The 19725-nt window shown below is 50.0% G+C and overlaps 1 protein-coding gene across 1 annotated transcript in view; it reads right to left on the bottom strand.

Moving 5' to 3' along the window:
* The window catches only part of PPEF2 (protein phosphatase with EF-hand domain 2), a 31999-nt gene that overhangs the window by 4708 nt on the left and 7566 nt on the right, over positions 1-19725 (bottom strand). The window contains exons 4-15 of the mRNA XM_045998079.1: positions 17552-17679; positions 17353-17410; positions 16359-16534; positions 14956-15070; positions 14020-14066; positions 12473-12639; positions 11993-12029; positions 11755-11904; positions 6916-7278; positions 5753-5938; positions 4110-4252; positions 808-914 (exon numbers count right to left, since the gene is read on the bottom strand). Of these exons, the coding sequence (XP_045854035.1) occupies positions 808-914; positions 4110-4252; positions 5753-5938; positions 6916-7278; positions 11755-11904; positions 11993-12029; positions 12473-12639; positions 14020-14066; positions 14956-15070; positions 16359-16534; positions 17353-17410; positions 17552-17679 (1677 nt within the window). The remainder of the gene's footprint in view (positions 1-807; positions 915-4109; positions 4253-5752; positions 5939-6915; positions 7279-11754; positions 11905-11992; positions 12030-12472; positions 12640-14019; positions 14067-14955; positions 15071-16358; positions 16535-17352; positions 17411-17551; positions 17680-19725) is intronic.

The following is a 19725-nucleotide window of genomic DNA, read 5'->3' as shown; positions in this document are numbered from 1 at the left end:
AAAGCCACACAACACTCCTGTAAATAATATCCTAAAACTCTATACATATATATGTGCATATACAACATTAGTTGTTGGTACGCACATGAGCAGACATTGCTGTGAATTTATGATTGTTACCATTATTTTCCAATAGGGATATATATATGTGGTCAATGTATATTAGACAAATAGTCTATTGAGTTGAGCAAAGACAAAATTCCCAGCTTTTATAATAGAACCCAGAACAGATATGTACCCACTAAGCAAGAATAAGAAGCCAAATCATTGCTCTTTTGCTAATTTTTGGATATATTCTTGTAACCCCCTGCACCCATTGGTTTTTGCTTAGTTCTGGCCTTGTTACCCTCCCCTTGACTCCATTTCATTTTAACATCCCCTCTATAGTTAGCTAAATTCACATTCTGTTAAGAGTTTGGAATTTTAGGGGCACCTGGGTGGCTCAGTCAGTTAAGCATCTGCCCTTGGCTCAGGTCAGGATCCCTGAGTCCCAGGACCGAGTCCTGCATCAGGCTCCTTGCTCAGCTGGGAGTCTGCTTCTCCCTTCCCCCCGATTGTGCTCTCTCTCACTTCCTCTCTCCCTCTCACATAAATAAATACAATCTTTAAAAAAATAAATAAAAGCTTGGAATTTTAAAATTTAGAAAAGATAACTAGAACATTAAGTTGAATAAAATGAAAAAAGGAGTCAAAGATGTCCTTTGTTCCTCAGTTCAACAAATATTGATGTGATGACTTCTGCCGCACAAATTTTTTTTTTTTTTTGGCCTGCTTCCTTTTTGGAATATTTTACTTGTTTGGTCTCACCAGTTTTATCTGCGTCATGCTTCTTAAATTCACCGAGAAGATCTGAGGAATGAGCAAATAACTTTTCCCGCAGAGATCTCAGAGCGGACTCCTCTACTCTGCTAATCCTGGGACAGGGAATGAAAACAAACATTTTAAAAAGCTCACATCGAGGAAATAGTCACAGGTTTGTTTTTCCTACCACACTTCTCTGTCTCTCTTAACACCTCAACCTCCCTAGAGCTCAGTGTGGGGGAAGAGAGCTCGGTTTTTGAAGGAAGAGCTCCATCTCTGATTTCTCCCCACTGCCCTCCCACTTCTCCCTGCTGGGCTCAAACAGGACCCGTCACCGTCCTTCCCAGTGCAGTACAGTAGTTACAGCAAAAGTTCTGGAAAAAGACCACCTTTGTGGTCATGTTATCCTACTGTACCGCACCTCAATTTCCCCATCTTCAAAAGAGACAGGAAGGAAGGAAGGAAGGAAGGACAGAAGGAAGGAAAATTGCACCTACCTCTTAGGATTGTAAAGATTAAAAAAGTGAATTCACATAAAGTACTTAGAAGAAAGCCCAACACATTGAAAGTGCTTAGTAAATGGACCTTTTATCATACTAATATGCTTTCCTTATAATTTGTTATTATGTTATTTAGACACAAGGCAAGATTTATGAATAATGAAATAACACTAATTGAGTTTTCTCATTCTTACTGGATCAAAAGAGTAATCCTGGGCACAACACTAGGCCCAAAGTAAGTATTCAATAAATATGTGTAGTTGAATGAATAAAAAGATAAGAGTAAAGGGAAAGAAAAAAAAGAAATAAAGGTAAATATATACGTTGTCCTGCCTCATTGAGGAACCAGCCCTTCTATAAATGATGACCAGATAAACTATCTTTTGGGGGTTAACAGTTACAGACACACATGTGCACACACACACACACACACAGAGTTTCAATCATGTTTGATGAAAGTTGTCCTTGCAGTTTAAGGTGTTTAGCAGAATAATCCTTACTCAGGCACCGTAGACCCCTAGGAGAGTGTGAGCTTCCTAAAACTCATCCCTAAATGTATGGGTATGTGAGTGTATTTGCTTTTTCTGGAGAGAGTTCATTGTTTCATCAAAGGTTCAAGGAAATATGGGACTCCCTGGGACACCTGGGTGGCTGGCTCAGTTGCTTAAGCATCTGACCCTTGGTTTCAGCTCAGGTCATGATCTCAGGGTCGTGAGACCAAGTCCCACATGGGGCTCCACACTCTGTTGGGAATCTGCTAGAGATTCTCTTCCTCTGCCCTCCCCGTTTGTGCACATTCTCTCTCAAATTAAAAAAAATAATAAATCTTAACCAGAAAAAGAAGTATGGGATGCCTTGTCCCCCCAAAAGTTTCAAACAACTGGTTTGACAAAGCATTTAACCATCTCCTGTTATATTATCGTCGTTCATCATGAGCACACAGGGATGTAGCGTGGTGATGCTCTCAGGCCACGTCTAAATGGACAAGGCTCTCTGTTTCTACATCAAGCAGCCAACAGTGGCCACTGACTAAATGCAGAGCTCTGCGTGGATTACCTCAGTCCTCCAACAGCCACTGAGGAAGGTCCTATTATTACGCCCCTTACAAAGTAACTAATGCATGGTCACGTAGCTAATAAGGGGTGGGATCAGCAATCAATCTTGACAGGTGAACTCTAGGCAGACCAGACTACTATTGTGAGGTCTGGATGTGAAGCCAGAGGAAACGGATGCCGAATGAGTCCTCTTCTAAGAAAAACACATGATCCTGAGTTTACGGACCCCGAGACATCAACTGTGGGTGGTCAGAGACATTTCCCCCTCACTCCTGCTCCAGGGAGTTGACCTTGTTGGACAAGTCATCACTGGGTAAATTAGCTGATGTTTACTTGCTTTCATAAAGCCAATGAATAGTTCCAAGAGCTCTTTAATCATGTTATTAAAACATATTCTCTATAGGCTTCCCTACAGTGACTTCTTTTGTAGCGACGACACCTAAAACCCATGGAATCGGGCATTGCAGTTGCGCGGGGCCCATGCCCGGAGATCCTGCTTGGTGGGGCTGTGGGGGGTCCAAGTGCATGAGTTTTGGTAAAGCCCCCCTTTGGTGATGGATACCTCTGCACAGTAGGTCTGACTATCACTTAATGAGTTTTAATTCTCATATAAAATGTCTTCTTGAGTGATGCCGGTCTTGATTTTCTAACAACTTGAGTGTTTCATGACTCCGGATATTTAATAACTCGAGAGTGGTTTAAAATAAGGCCCTTTATAGCACTCACACGAGCAGATGTTAAATATTAATGTAGTCTCTTTCCACTGGGTTTATGTTTACTTTGGTTTGATTTCTAATTAGTTCATCTGATAATTAAAGAAGCTTGTTCCATGGCACTAGAACGGCATGTGTTAGCAGCTTAGGTCCCTGGGACCGTCTTCTTGGTGGGAGGCAGCACCGCGCGTCCGTTAGGTGTCTGCTTTCTGAACTCAGATGGCCTGGGCCAGGCTTGCCTTCACGGTGTATTAGCTGTGGGACCGTGGACTGGCGGATTTAACCTGTGTTCCTTAATGATCTCCTCCATAAAACTGAAATTCGTCTGTATTTCCCAAGTTCATTGTGAGACAATACATATAAATTCTTTACAATAGCACTTCGTGGTGGGGTGCTCTCGGCGAAGGTGAGAACTAGAATCATCTCAGCGGGAGCCATGCAAGTAATACTATACACTTCCGTCCCCAGGAAGAAAAAGGCACCGTCAACAAATGTGCGGACTGAATTCCATCTGTCAAATCCCTAGAAAACAAAGAACCTTTGGCTGTGGCTTACGGGGTAAAACAAACCCTTTAAGATTGAGAGAAAACATGAGTGACCCCGGAAAGACTCAGTGGCCTGGTATATCGACGTGACCCAAGATGCCCCATCGAGAATAACTTCTGCAGGAAGCAAGTCTGTTGCTTCCGTTATGATGGGTCGGTGTAGATCTTAAAGTGTATGGAGAAGAAGAAAGAGGCCTCTGCTATGCCTGTTGTAGACCTCACTGCTGACATAGCTGAATTTTGTTGTTTCGTTGTTGTTCTAAGTAGGCTCCATGCCCAGCGTAGAGCCCCGTGTGGGGCTTGAACCCACAACTCTGAGACGGAGACCTGAGCTGAGATCAAGAGTCAGACGCTCAACCCACCGAGCCAGCCAGGTGCTCCGTAAATTCTGAATGGTCACTTAGAATTTGGATGAATGTCAGGACACTTGACATTTCAGTTTCTACAAACACCGTAATTCTGGTTTTCTGTAAATCATTCATTAAAAGTTCTTGCCTTTGCCTCATAGTCAGCATGTGGGTTGCCTTGTTCGCTTGATACTGTACGATGTGCGGGCTCAGGGCCGGCCCCAGCTTGACGTAGGCCCCCCTGTTGCTGCCAACTTCATAGTAGTTGGAGGCAGAAAAGATGGTTAAGACCTGAACCAAAACAGAGAGAGAAAGGCCTTCGGGTTCACTGAAGAATGCTTCACCCCCGATCTGATACGGCCCCGCCCAGTCTCAGGGGCTGCCCCTCCGCCTTGACCTCACCTATGGCTCTTTTTACTTTTTTAAAGTCATCAATGCTAGTAAGGCAGGAGTCGTGAATCAAGCAATAATCTGAATTCTGATAGGACACCCACAACATGGAATTTTTTTTTTAAGTTTTATTTATTTAGAGAGAGTGTGAGCATGAGAGAGGGAGCATAAGCTGCGGGAGAGACAGAGGCAGAGGGAGAAGTAGACTCCCGGCTGAGCAGGGAGCCCGCCCCGCGAGCCCCCAAATCCAGGATCATGACCTGAGCCGAAGGCGACACTCAACCAACTGAGCCACCCAGGTGCCCCACAGTGGGATTTCTTCCCATTTTGTCTCAAGTACAGCAGCGGGGGTCAGAAACAACACTTCATTTAGGGCAACCAGAGGCGGGCTGGATCTTACAGTCGGCACCTGAGCCATGAGAGCTGGTGGGAGGCCTCGTCTCAGAGCTTCCCACCGAGTCCTGTGTCCCCTAAGATGCCCTGTGAAAAAAGCTTCCACACTGTCGGGACATCGGGAAACGGTAGACACTGCGTCTCTTCTCGGAGAGTTACAAGAAATAGAGGAAACTGAAGGTTGTCGAAGTTATGCAATCGACAAACTTGGACTAACCAGACGTTTCTGAGATAGCTGATCTCCCTCTTTACCCCCGGCAGGGAAGCCTGTTCTCCTACAGTTAGCTCTCCGGGCAACACTCTCATCCCAGCGGCTCTGGGCTGGGCAGACGCTGGAGGATGAAGGTGCGAGAAGGTGAGGCAGGACATTGAACGCTCCGGAGAAGACAAGTCGTCGGCATCCCTCCTGGGGCGCAGTGCAGAAACCCCGTCACCCTGTTGTCTTGTATGAAATGCATGTCAGTGAGCGATGTGACTTCAGGAACGGAGACGTGGCTGGGAAACCCCAGGTCGTATTTCTGTCCCAGAGGTGGGATCATTTCTGTCCCTCTGATCTCTCAAGGGACTGCTGAGTGGCAGCAGCAACTGGACTCTGAGGTTCCAAGAGGCTGCGAGGGGCTGGGTGGTTGTCAGTTGCTCGTCTGCCTTAGGCTCAGGACATGATCCCAGGGTCCTGGGATCGAGCCCAGCCTTGGGGGCTGCTCAGCGGGGAGCCTGGTTCTCCCTCTCCCCTTCCCCCCTGCTCTCACTCTCTCTCAAATAAATAAAAAAAAAATCTTTAAAAATAAAACAACACACTTTGAAGGCATTTGCTATTAAAAAAAAAAAGATAAAGTAAATAAATAAATAAAGAGGCTGTGAGAGTCAAGGGTAAGTGACTGTAAAGGACCTGGTTGCCCTGAGCAGGTGGGCAGGGCTGATTGTGAGCCCCGAGCGCCACCGGAGCTCACCCCGGCGGGAGGAGCAGAAGGGAGGAGCAGGAGGGAGCACGCCCGCGCCACTGCCCACCTTGCGGCTGTGGCAGAACTCGTAGCCCTCAGGTTTGCACTCGTGGGAGCGGATCAGGAACTGCAGGTTGTATTTCTGCAGCAACTGTTCTGTCACATTAGGTCCAAAATAACAGCCTCCTCCTCGAACGGTGTTGGCCTTGCAGCCCTCCTGGGCCATGGGATCGCTCCACAGGATATCGACCACCTGCAGAGACCAAGAGGTGTTGCTTCCCTACAATCTAGACAGAGATTCGGAGTCATCCCATGAAGACGGGAAGAGAAGGTGGAGGAGTGAAAGGCGGACGAGGAGAGGAAGAAGAGAATACAAATATTTGCATAAAAGTAAGTGAGTAATTGTCCATGGGATCAATATTTGATACATGCATATATATATATATATTTTTTTTTAAATATTTCATTTACTCATTTGACAGACAGAGATCACAAGCAGGCAGAGAGGCAGGCAAAGAGCCCGATGCGGGGGCTCGATCCCAGGACTCTGGGATCATGACCTGAGCCGAAGGCAGAGGCTTAACTCACTGAGCCACGCAGGCGCCCCTAAAAGATTTTATTTATTTGTCAGAGAAAGAGAGCGAGCACAAACTGGGGGAGAGGCAGAGGGAGAGGAAGCAGGTTCCCCACTGGGCAGGGAGCCCGACTGGGACTCGATCTCAGGACCCGGTGGTGGGTATGCAGGAGGGCACCGAGCGCAGGGACCACTGGGAGTTACACGCAGTGAGTCGTGGGACACTGCATCACATACTAATGCTGTACTCCACGGTGACGAACATAACATAGTTTAAAAACCACAAACAAAACATCACTGGCCTCCAGTTAGGTCCTGGTTACCCCCCGGGGCCCCAGGGAGGCGGGTCACTAAACCGGGGTACTCAGGCAGCAGAGCCGGCCCGCGCAGCGCCCCTCCTCCGTGAAACTAACACATGGGAGCTGCGAGGCGAACTCTAGCACCCTCCGGGGGTCCTCACCCCAGGGGGAGAGGGCAGGGGGTGAGGAAATGCCCTTATTTACATGGAGGGAGGAGATCCGCTCCGCCCGACGTCAGCCACCGGCCCGGAGCGGCCCCGCCCCCACGCCCCTGCCCGGAGCGGCCCCGCCCCACCCCCCTGCCCGGAGCGGCCCCGCCCCCACGCCCCTGCCCGGAGCGGCCCCGCCCCCACCCACCTGCTTCCACTCCTGCCGGGTGGGCTCCCGCGGCTCGCAGGCTTCCGAGTCGGCCTCCGGCGCGGCTCGCAGCGGCTCCCCCTGCGCCCCGCTCGGCGCGCTGCCCCCCTGCTGCGGGCACCAGGGCAGCGCCAGGTCCACGGAGCGCCGCGCCCGCCGGGCCGGCTCCGGAGCCGCGGGGCCGCCGCAGGGGAGGCTGGAGGAGCGACTGGCTCGGGGCGCCCCGCCGGAGCCCGCGAGCAGGGGCGAGGCGGGGACGGCGCGGCTCTCCGGCAGGAACCACGGGGTGGGCCGCGACGCGCCCTTCTTCGGCGCCGGCTTCCCCTTCTCCTTTCTCGTTTTGCGCCTCAGGGTGGAGACGATCTGAAAACGTCCAGAGAAGATACAGACGCTGGGACGACCCCGGAGGAGGCTGCTTGGGTGCGCCCCGGCCTCCCAGGTCAGCGCCCTCGCGCGGGGCCACACTCCGGCGCGGGTCCCGGCCCCCAGCGCGGGCGCTCAGGGCTCGGGGAAGCCGGGGCAGTCGGACCCCGCCGCGATGGTCCGGCGCCATCCGCGGGCCTGCGTTTTCTGTTTGTTTGTATTTCCTCTTTCTAGTATTTCCTGCGGACTGAGTTTTACCAAAGTTCTGATCCGTGACCAACTGGAAATTTATAAAACCTGGTCTTCCACCGCAGGTACTTGCAGAAATCCCAGGCGCGGCCCCTGTTTCCTGTAGGAGCCCAGAGAATTTTAGTCCGGGACCGGAAAGGGCGCGTCGGTGCAGGTGAGCCTGCGTGGAGTTCCCTGCTGTTCCCCTCGGCGCTAAGACAAAGGAGAGGACGTGCAGCTTGACCGTGAGAAATGTTGGAACAGGAAACGCTTGGTGCTTTGCTGGGGGAGAGGCAGCACTTCTCAGCCTCACAGGAATGCTATTCCCTGTTGAGGAAGGAGGTGGGTGGGCGCACCCCTTTTCAGCCTGGACCTAACTGGAAAGAGATTCTTTTGGCCCAAGAGACTGAGTGTGGTCCCTGTCACTGACTCAGAGGCATCACGGTACCGGGACCAGGTTGACTATGGAATCACGAGCTGAAAGAATTCTGATCACGGGCAACAGAGGGGTCAGGCCACAGAGCAGAGCTGTGGCATCCAGCAGCCATTCCTGGCGTGCCTGAGTGCCACAGTGCAAACCAGGGGACACCACATTGTAAGGACATCAACGACAGAGGTCTGGGCCACAACGGGAGCTCTCTGCACGTGCATGATCAAAGAACGAGAACTTTCTGTACATCGATGTAAGCACTGTGATCCAAGGAAGCCATGTCTTGGTGTGGACTGGCCTAGGGCAAGGACAAAGGACACTCAGAGAAGGTCAGCAGAACCTGCATGAGTTTCAAGAGGAATCCAGATGGAAGAGGACAGAACAGAGGTGTTCTCTAACTCTGGACAAGCCCTAATGACTTCCTAGGTGGCTGAGCCCCCGGCAGGGAGAGTGAAAGGCCACCACACGTGAATGGAGTAGTAACCCCCTTCTACTCTCCTTGTTGCAACTCGGAGTGAGGGCCAGACAAGCAGTCCCACCCCTGTCCACCCTTGGGTGACTATTTTAAGGATATTATCTGCCGTCAAGAGGCATCACTAAATGATTTTTAAGGAGAATAACAGTGTTAATATGAATTGGGCCCTTTCTAAATAGGCGCTATGCTGGGCACTTACCATGAATTCACTGGTTCATGCCTCTGCTAGGAGACTGCATCTTCATTCATGGCTTTACGGGAATTCATTGATTAGTGCCCCTCCCCTGCACCCCGTGAGATCCTCATTTATAGTCCAGATGAGAAACGGGAGGCGCAGGGTCACTGAAACATTATCAGGACTGAATCCAGACAGCTGACTGCGGGGCTCCCACTTTTGTGTTTCCCTCCCAGGGGATCCCTGTGCTCAGTACAGATGGTGACACCCCCCCCCCAAGAGCTTTGCCAACCAACGATTAGGAAGGTAGCTTTTTGCTAAGCTACAGAAAAGAAACCATTCTTCAGCATTCTTTCCCAAAGTCCCTACTTCTCCTGTATGCATTAAATGTGATTCCTCCCATGAGATCATCTGCTTTACCGTGACTTGCTGTCTCTCCCTCCAGCATAGATGCAGAACAGAATCTTTGAATAAAAAAAACGTGAGGTACCAGACATCATGCAGAATTAACAAAGGAAGTACTAAGAGTTAGTTTTGGGTCTCTTGAGCCCCTCTACAGGAAGAACATGAAACAGTTGAGATTATGGAGAAGCAGAGACGGGATTTATAAGGAGGATTTTGGAGGAAGCTGTTGAAAATGCTGCAGATGCCCCCTTTTCTGCCTCTGCTAAGGAGTTATCCTTTCCTCTTCCAGTCCTGAGTCTGTGGGTGCAGGGACACGCATCTCATCTTACAGTAACCAGACCACAAGGAGCCATAGCCAGACCTTGACAGATAGGACTTGAATCCAGAAACCCTGGACTGGATGCAATTATTGGATGAGACTAAGTGTGGACTCCATTGGGGAGGGGACGAACATGACTCTATGTGTGGAAAGCAGGGTGTGCATGGAAAATTGGGGAGCAACAGGGACAGACCAAGGCAGAGTGTGGCTACCTAACACCTGTCCACTCTTCTGCCTTAGAAATAGAAATCCAGATTCTTACAGATGCTACCTGGAATGAAAAATACACTTTTCAACCTGCCTTTCAGCTAAATGTTAACATATGACAAAATTCTGAACAGAAATAGGAACACAAATTTTGTGCACACCTGAATGTCCTTAAAAGGAAGAAACATGCCTTTCTTCTCCTCTCTAATTTATGCTGCTGGAACATGGTCACAATGGCTGGAGCTCAGGTAGCCATACTGGGCCATGATGCCACATGGGGGAGCAAAAGAAGACAGGAAACAGGGCTAGTGACTGTGGTGTTACTCTACCAGCCCTGGACTGCTTGCTTCCAGTGTTTATTTATAGAAGGAAGAGACAATCATTAAGCCAATGTTATTTGAAGTTTTCTGTCACTTCAGCCAAATGTAGTTAATACCATTTCCACTTAAGATCAAATTTTGTAAGGCACATGCACACACATGTTCATTTAATCCTCCAAACATCTAGGATATGGTCATTCATATTCCTATTGGATAGATTCAGAAACTGAAGTTATAATAAATAATGTTTTCAAGGTAATATTCTATAAGCCAGAGAAACAGAATTTTTTCCCATATCTATCCAACTGCATGGGCCATGGTAAAACCACTTGCCACGCCCACTCAAGGAAAAAAGAACATATTTCCCTACTTCAGTATCTGTGTGGCAGACTACCACTCCCACAAATCTATTTTCCCCTTCTTTGCCATAGGAATGGAAACCCTAACTTTTGTGCTAGGCATGTGGCCAACAGACAGAATATTGCATTTCCAGTCTCCCTTCGGACAAGGTGTAGTCATGGAAGTATTTTCTCAACAATGGCATGAGAGCAGAAGAGATGTATGCAACTTCTTCCCTGTGTCTTTAAAGGGCAGGAAAATTCTTACCCCCTTCCTTCCTCTACCCTATTGCTTGGAACACAGATGTGGTGGCAAGCCATCTTGGCCTGCAAAGATGAGAGTGTGGGAAAAGACACCCTAAGGATAGCAGAGTAACAAGACATAAGAAGGCTTGGTTCTTGGATAATCTAGTAAAATGAAGCTGCCTTACCAGCTATGACGTGCATGCTCCAAGGTTCAAACCCAGGTTTGTCTGATTCCAAAGCCCTGCTCTTTCATTTATGTCTCATATAATACAGATTTAGATTAATTAGAGTTGCCCAAAACACACTGGCTTCGTGGTAAGGAGTTCTCTGGAACTGCTTAGATTAATGTTGTCAAGGATATTGCAATAGGGATTCCTGCATGTGGGAAGGGGCAGTCGGAGTACAGAAACCATAAGACACCATTCAAGTACAAGAGCCTGTGATTAAAAGCAAATGGAATCTTGGTTTTCTAAATTTTTACTTCCAAAGTGCAACAGAAAATACAGACTTGCATATTGGAGTTCAGTGGATTTTGTCTCTCATTCTCTCCGCCTGCTGGTGCTTGTGAACTCCCTCGGGAGGCAGCATGTCTGGTTATCTCTGCATCTCCCCTGCCTCTTTCCCTGCACAAAGTAAGCACTTTAAACACAGCTGTTGGGGTGCCTGGCTGCCTCAGTGGGTTAAGCCTCTGCCTTAGGCTCAGGTCATGATCTCAGGATCCTGGGATCGAGACCCGCATCGGGCTCTCTGCTCAGCCGGGAGCCCGCTTCTTCCCTCTCTCTCTGCCTGCCTCTCTGCCTGCTTGTGATCTCTCTCTCTCTCTCTCTCTCTCTGTTAAATAAATAAATTCTTAAAAAAAAACACAAAGCTGTTGAGTTTAATTTGGAATTGATCTTCATCTGTCTGCCAATAGTATCCTCCCTGCATGAAGCAGGCACTCGCACACACTGGCTGAGTTTAACTGAGTTCTTTGAGAAATGGAGGCTCTCCACGTGCAGTGCCGGAGGCGTACTAGAATTGTCTAGATCAGGGATGGCAAACAGAAGGCTCTCGTTGCCACTCCCCACTCTCACGTCCACAGCAAACATCATAATGGATCACAGCATACTTGCTCCTTGCCCCCAGATGTGGACTCCTAATCTTTCTCCTTTGAATGGTTTAATGGCTTCTCTTGACGGCCCTTATTAGTCACCCGGAGTCAGCATGCAAGCCAGCATTTGTTTTATGCGCCCGTGAGACTGGATTAAATTATTACCAACTGGGTGGTTATTATTATTAACTGGGTTAAATTAAGGTGAACTACGCCATTACTACTTCATTACTCAGTCAGTACCTTGTGCCTGTCTAGTTTAGCCAAAAGCTCCAGGTCGGTCATGTCTGACACTCCGCCATGAAGAATCAGGACTTTCTCATCAACCAGAGTGGCTAGAGGAAGCCAACAGAAAACATCCTGCAGTATTTTTAGTATTTTCCTGCCATGTGTCTGGAAAATGATATTAGGAAGATGCTAAGTTTCGAATGAGACACTCCACATATCTGAACCAAGAAATTTTGCTTTTAAAGTCGCCCACCTTATATTTATGCATCACTTCCTTGGTAAAGCCATATCTAGATTTAGAAGCAAAAAACAGATATTGTATCAGTGACAACTGTCATGCTATAGCTTAATGTTTATGAAAATTCATATTCTATGCACATATACTTAAATATACAGAAAAGAGACTGAAGAATAATTGCCAAAATGCTTATAATTGTAGCATTATCTCAGTTCAGGAAATTATGGGATATTTTTATTTTCATCCTTTTGCTTATCTGTATTTCTTACCTTTTCTGAAGAGTATGGATATGTGAAAAACATTTAATAGTTTTATTAGGAGTAGGATAACGTGTAAGTTTTAAAGAAATACTTTAAATGTTAGACGTTGTGTATTCCTTTATAAAATTGGAAAACTGCTTTTAAAAGGCACCTAACACCTCAGAAGCTCTAAGAAAATAACTTTTGAGGTAATCACAAGTAAACATCAAATACTCAAGCGTGTTTGGTTTGTTACCGTAAGTTCACCATATAGTCCTCATGGTTTCCTCGGTTAAGATGGAACTCTTTTGGGTAGACCAACATGAAGGCGAAAAGAACCATCAGGATCTCTACTGAGTCATTGCCTCGATCCACGAAGTCCCCATTGAAGACGTAGGCCCTCTCTGGTGACGGAAGGCCATTCTTCCCGATGAGAAGACAAGTCCGAGAGCCAGCAACAAAGGAAGGGAAGAGGAAATCAGGACGAGCTGGTGTGTATTTGACAGTTAACGTCAGATTGAACACCAATTCTGTGTTTTCTGGCTCTCCTCCAAATGTGAATTGTCAACTAAAGATGGAAGTTTTTTTTTGTTTTTGGTTTTTTACTGGTTTTACAGTTCCTTTCTAGCAGGGCTGAGGTTTTGACATCCTCATCAAAATAAGTGCTTTTTACAAAGCCAGAGTCTTGCCATGTGGTATGGGCAAAGGATACTAAACTTGTGATCCAAAAGCCAGTTTTAAGTTTTGGCCACAGCATCTTTTTTTTTTTTAAGATGATTTCATTTATTTGAGAGAGAAAGCACACACACCTATGAGCGGGGGGAGGGACAGGAGAGGCAGAGAGAGAATCTTAAGCAGACTCCCCACTGAGTGCAGAACCCAACTCGGGGCTAAATCCCATAACCCAGAAACCGTGACCTGAGCCAAATCAAGAGTCAGACACTCAACCTACTGAGTCACCCAGGGACTCCTGGCCATGATATCTTTAGTAATAACAACAATAGCTGTCAGATTCCTCAGGATTAAACAAAACATTAAGTGGGAAAATGCTTTGGGAAGCACAGTATATATAAAGTAACGTTACATTAGTAGAACATTCATCTATGTTGTTACATGTTCTACATTTTATAACTAAAAATGGATAGGAAAATAGCTTTCAGGTGCTTTGATAATCACCTTTTTTTAAAAGATTTTGTTTATATTTTGAGAGAGAGTGAGCAAGAGAGAGAGAGCACAAGCTGGGGCAGGGGGGAGCAGGGAGTCCGATGCAGGACTCGATCCCGGGACCCTGAGATCATGACCTGAGCTGAAGGCAGACACTTAACTGATGGAGCCACCCAGCCGCCCCAATTTTCTTTATTTGAGAAAAAGGAAATCAATCACTAAATAATGATTTGTTCTCTTTATTAACATCAGATCTTTTTTAGAAAAAGATTTTATTTATTTGACAGAGAGACATAGCAAGAAAGGGAATACAAGCAGGCTCCCCATGGAGCAGGGAGCCCAATGTGGGGCTCAATCCCAGGACCCCGGGATCACGACCTGAGCCGAAGGCAGACGCTTAATGTCTGAGCCACCCAGTTGCCCCTATTAACCTCAGATTTTTAAAACAATTTACAAAAGCATACTAAAATATAATACAGTGCTATCTTTTATATTATGTATTTGCTACTATGTGTTCTTTTTTAATAATTTAAAATGATATTTTAAAAATCCAAGCAATACTAGCATTTGTTTAATAGATACTCTATTTGAACTTCCAGAGTAAGTTCCAGAGCAAGACAGGATCTTAAACATTCGTACCTTATAAAATATAAATATTAAGTCATCCAGCTGGCCATGTAAGTCTCCTAAGAAAGACAGAAAGAGAACATCAGTTTCTATGGGTCCTTCCTTGCCCCTGGGTCTCATTTTTACTACAAAAAGGGAAATGCCCAGGAAAATCTGACAAAGCGACGGTCACTCATTTTTCCGTATGTAAGACAGGGATAAATATTAATTTCCCCTGCTGCGGGGACGGTTAGTATTGAAATCAGAAAGCACAGTGCTGGCTTTCTACGTGATTATCAGAAAGGGTGAAGGAAGCAAAGCTCGGACGGAACTGAGCGGGGCTGCCCAGCCCAGTGAGACCTGGAGAGGTTCCCGCCCGACCCAAGGTTGGAAACCGTCATTCACTTGTGGGCCTGGGTTAGGAGAGTTTTCCAGAGATGTTGGGAATCTGGATTTTAATATGAAACCCTCCAACCTTCAAACGTTGGAAATTAATGTAAAAAATTTAAGAACATTCCAGGGCAAGCAAGACCCAAGTGCAGGTTGCGTGTGGGCCTCGGAGAGCCAGGTGACAATCGGGTGTCCTACAGTCCGCATCCCCCACGACGGGGGACATTGGTCCCCACCAGGTGTGTCAACATCACTGAAAACCTCAGGACGTGGAAAGAATCGCGACAGACGGGATTTCTGTCTGGCGGGAGGCCCTCTGTGGGTGGAAGGGGCTGCATTGCCTGGGAAAGCAGAGCACACGCCCTCCGGGCCCGCAGCCCTTCGCCGCACCTGCGCCGCCTCTTTCCGCACACTCGGGCGCATGCGCGAGCGCTGTCCGCGCGCAGCCCCCGCCCCGCCCCCTCTCCCCTCCCGCCCACCCGGAGCGCATGCGCGAGCGCCGTCCGCTCAGCGCCCCCTCCCGCCCCACCCCTCCCGGTCTCGGGCTCTCCGCTCCAGCCAGCTCAGGCCCGCGCTTACCGCACACGGTGACCTCCTCGCTGTACCGGGTGGAGACCCGGTTGATGTTCGGCAGCTGCACCAGGTGTTTCCTGGTCTCGTGCAGAAGGTTCAGGACGTAGCGAGCGTGCAGCTGCTACCGGAGGGAGGGGAGGGAGGGGACAGAGCGACGCTGGCACCCCTGCCGCGACCTGCGCCTCGCTTTCCCAGCCTGCTGACTCCAGTCACCCGAGACCCCAAGAGGGACCCTGGGACCCCGTGCCTGGAGCCTCTCTTTTCCACCCATCTTCTGCTCTGCTTCCTGCTTCCCATCGTCTCCAAACACTGAGCTGGTTTCCTCTTCTCTGCCTTCCACTGGGGAGGGAGGCCTTGTCTCAGGGAGGTGTGAGCACCTGCACGCGTGTCGACGGTACCGAGTAATCCTGACCTCACAGGGAAAACTCTCCCAGCTCCTCCCGCAATGAGCTGCCTTCATACGGAAGAAAGGGCTGGAATGGGGCGTAGAATCAGAATCTGGCCACTCCTCACCACCTCTGCCTCTAACAGCAGGGTTTCAAGCCACTGTCACCTCTCGCCTGGAGCATGGCGGGACCTTGACTGGGCTCCCTACCTCTACCCCTTCCTCCCTACCCTCTTCAGAAAACAGAATGATTATCTTAAAAAGCGAGCAAGATTACATCATTCCGATGCCCAATGTCTTCCTATCTCTTCGAGAAGAAGAAGAGCCCACACCCTCCTCTCTTCCTGCATCCCCTGTCCTCCCTGACCCCTCCTCACCAGCCACAGCCACCTTCCTGAGGTCCCCAAGCCATCCCGGCAAGGTCCTGCCTCGTGGCCTTTCCATCGGTTCTCTCTGCCTACATTTTCCTGGAGACATCCCCACGGTGCATTTCCTCACCACCTTTGACCTTGGCTCGGAAATCACCTTTTCCATGGCGCCTTCCAAGATGACTCTCTATATAAACTGACATCTCTCCTACCTAGAACTTAGTTTATTCTTTCACACAGCTCTAATTGCCTTCTAATATACTACAGAACCTACTTATTTGTTATTTTGTTATCCGTTGTCTGTCTCCCTCTTGGAACTTGAGCCCTGTGCGGGCAGGAATGTGTGTCTGTCTGGCTCCTTGCTGTGGTGCCCCGTGCCCAGACCAGGGCCCGCACACAGCAGTGCTCAGTAATTGTCTGTGGGATGTACGAACAAAGAAAGATTACGTGGTTCGGAGGTGAGGTTTTCAGTGCCTAAAAACTGGCTTCTTGACTTGTATAAGGTCCTGGTCAAGCAAAGGGGGCACGGACTGTCTCTAGTGGCGCCATGACACCAACACCCTAAACCCGGGTCTATGCCTTTTGTGTTGGGTCTGGCCTCCCTCTACGTCCCACGTGGAGTTGGTGGAGACGCAGGGGCCGCGGACTGAGCTTACTTGTTTCAGTCTGAAAGCTTCCACCAGGGCAGTCGCGTGGTCGGGAAGGAGGGGGAAGGAGAGGCGTGGCCCTGTGTAACTGTCTGGGACCTCTATAGATTCGTAGTCACTCGGCTTCTCCATCTCAGCGTCCTGGGGGAATCTCTCCTCAGTGAACATGCGGTTCAGAAAGTCTCCTGGTCAGGACAGAGAGGGGAGGCCAGCTTGCGATCAGATGGGCCGTGGGCAGCACAGCCTTTCCCTGGACGATGCTGGACGTGGAGAGGGCCAGTCTGGGATCAGCTCCCACGCCAGAGAGGGGAAAGGGACGGGAAAGTGACAACAGATTCAGGTGGGCGGAAGGTAGAGGTTATGCTTTTATGTCAATTCCTTTTGATTTTTAAAAGATGGCGATTTGTCAGAACAGAAATTTAGGAGCCGAGGCTTGTAAGCAAAAGCAAAGGGAAAAGCCTTGGTGGGGGGGGGGGGGGGGTGGACAAAGCTCACAGGCATTTTTGGTGCACGCAGAGAGTATGGCAGAAGCCACTAGAACTTCCAGGGCCCTCCCAGCAAGGGTCCACCTCCAGCCTCTGCCATCTCTGGCCTGAGAGCTCGGCAGGCCAGACACGCTGGGGAATTAACAACCTTTCCGATCCCCAGTGCCCAGCAGCCTTCAACCAGGGAGCCTGGGGAGCTGACATGGGGAGAGTCTAGTTGCCGCCTTCCGTGGGGTCATTCCGAGGCATGCATTTTGCACTGTTTCCCAGGCACACGGAGTTGCTGGCTTAGTAGCACCCCCCCCAACACACACACACTTTATTGCTGGGTTTCCCTTCCCTGAATTCCTATTCTTGCCTCGGGTGTGCTCCTGGGAGAACCCAGATGCTGCCACTGATTCGTCAGCCTCCCCGCTCGCTCCCGGCTGTCGCCGGTCTGTGCTCCCTCTGCCTCCCCCTTCCGTCTGAGATCGACAACCCCGAGACAGGAGGGTGTGCTGCGTGGCAGGTCTACTCACGCTCGTGGTTGCTGCTGGGGGTAAAGTGATCCACAAGGTAGCTGAAGAAGTCATGCAGCTGCGGGAGAAGCAGAGACTCGGCTTCAGAGATGAGCGCAAACAGAAGCGGGGGCGGGGGGCCCGAGCCGCTGCACCCCCGGGGCCCCTGGGCTGGAAGACGGAGCGCCGCCGCGTGACTCCGCCCCCCCATCCCGCGCACCTTGACCTGGTCCTGCTGCCCCGCGTACTCTATGGACTGGAAGATGCGCCAGGTGCGGTGCCGTCTCATCTCCAGGCGCGCCATGTGGCGCCGGTACCATCGCTGGATGAGGGCTGCTGCCCGGAAGGCTGTGACAGGGAAGGACGAGAGAGCCTGTGAGCCGGGACGCCCAGGGCCAGGGGGAGGCAAAGGGCCCCTCTCCTGCTGTAACGTGGGGGCAAGACGATGGGAAAGAGCCAGCCGTTGCAGCCAGTAGGGAGGATTTGCCTTACCACTGGCTGGGAGGCTCCTTTCCCCATTCCCACCCCAGACCCCGCCTTCATCCTAACTCGTGGTCATACTGTCATTGGAGGTTTAGTGGCATTCCTACTTTTTGCCGACAAGGCTAAGGGTAGAGGTGGAAAGGCTGGATTGCCAGGATTCTCAAGAAATGCAACCTGGGGAGGTTTCAAGCTCGAGGCATCCTTGCAGAGTGAGATAATGCGGGCGTGGAAGGTGGGGGGACACTGCGACATTATAACAGACTGGGGGACACTGTGACATTATAATGACAGACTGGATATCAGGTGTCCTGGGTTCTAGGCCTGCAAATGCCCTCATCGGCTATGTGGCTTCCCAGGAATTTTACCTTCTTGGGACTCAGTGTCCCCATCTGGAAAGGGGGATGGACGAGGGGACTGGGGAAGACAACGAGCACACAGATGACCACGTAGAATGTTGGGTGGCAGCAAGTGCTTGCTGGGCTGTGTGCTTGCTATCCCCAGACTTGTGACAGCCCCGCGGGCTGCCAGTGTCCCCCGTCGTGATACTTGGGGGACCGCACTGACTGTCAGATCTGCCTTTGGGCTTCTCCTTCTGCCCCGTCCTGTGCTGGGGGACCGTGTCCACAGGGTGGCGCGAGGAGGCTTCCTTCTTCCCGTGAGCTTCAGGCCCCGGGGTCAAGGGAAGAGAGCAGCTGTTCACATAAATAACGAGGTTCTTCTTAAGCTCCTGGGCCTGAATGTGCCAGCGGTGATGAATGGAGTATTTGTGGGTAACGGGGGATTAAAAAGGAAACCCTGCAGGTTAATTCAGGTCAACCTCGTGAGCAGTAGACAGATTGATTTAATATATTTAGCTTGCATTAGGGAGCTAATAGAATTGGGGCTGATTTCTCTAGGAGGAACGTCGCTGGGGGAGTGGGAAAGGAGAACCAGGGAGGAATGTCAGCAGAGCCGAACGTGACTTCCTATGACCCCAAATGTCAAACCCTCGCTACTTCTGAAAGTTTTTTTTAATATTTTATTTATTTATTTGATAGAGAGATCACAAGTAGGCAGACAGGCAGGCAGAGAGAGGGAAGAAGCAGGCTCCCTGCTGAGCAGAGAGCCCGATGCGGGACTCGATCCCAGGACCCTGAGATCATGACCTGAGCCGAAGGCAGAGGCTTTAACCCACTGAACCACCCAGGCGCCCCCTTCGCTACTTCTGAAAGGCACTTACCAAACCCTAAGAGATGAGGCTGATGCTCTACGGACTGACCTCGGTAAACCCATGTTCGGAGCAGTGAAGGCAACGTCCGCAGTGAGTGCTACAGACCTTCTAGAAACCGAAGGGAAGCACGGCCACCTGGACCTCGCCGAGACCTACGGTATTAGACTCTCCACAGGGCGCCCAGGGTCCTCCAGGTTTCACGAGCTCCACACAGGATTCTCACATGCCGCGAAGGGCAAGGGATCCCAGGGAGGATCACGGCCACCCCGGCTCTGTGACAACGGTCTTGGCGAACACCTTGCTTCAACGTCCGCAGGCAAGGGCTGCCAACTAGATGCAGTTTTCTCCTCAGTCTTGTTCGACTGCTTAGGGCTGAGAGAGCAGGCGATGCCTCCTTCTTACCTTTCTCTCCTGCCCAGGCCTGTCAGGGGGCTGGTTCCCTTTAACTGAGAGACAGGGGCTGTGGGGTGCAGGAGAGTCCAAGACCCTCCACCCCCTCCTTCCCACTAGAACAATCTAACACACGGGGGCGCGTCTCGCTCCAGCTCTGTGTGCTAGACCCGAGGGTACAAGCTACAGATGGGCTGGCTGTTCAGACCCCGTGTTAGGAACGAGGCAACCACGTGGAGAGAGGCAGGCCCGCGGGCACCCGACCGCAGATGAAGAGCTGTCGTAGAAGCAAGCCTCCAGGGGTGCCTGAC

This window comes from Meles meles, chromosome 2 (genome assembly GCF_922984935.1).
Source record: "Meles meles chromosome 2, mMelMel3.1 paternal haplotype, whole genome shotgun sequence".
Lineage (NCBI taxonomy): Eukaryota > Metazoa > Chordata > Mammalia > Carnivora > Mustelidae > Meles > Meles meles.
The sequence above is the reverse complement of the archived record's forward strand: the minus strand, read 5'-3'. Positions and strand labels throughout refer to the sequence as shown.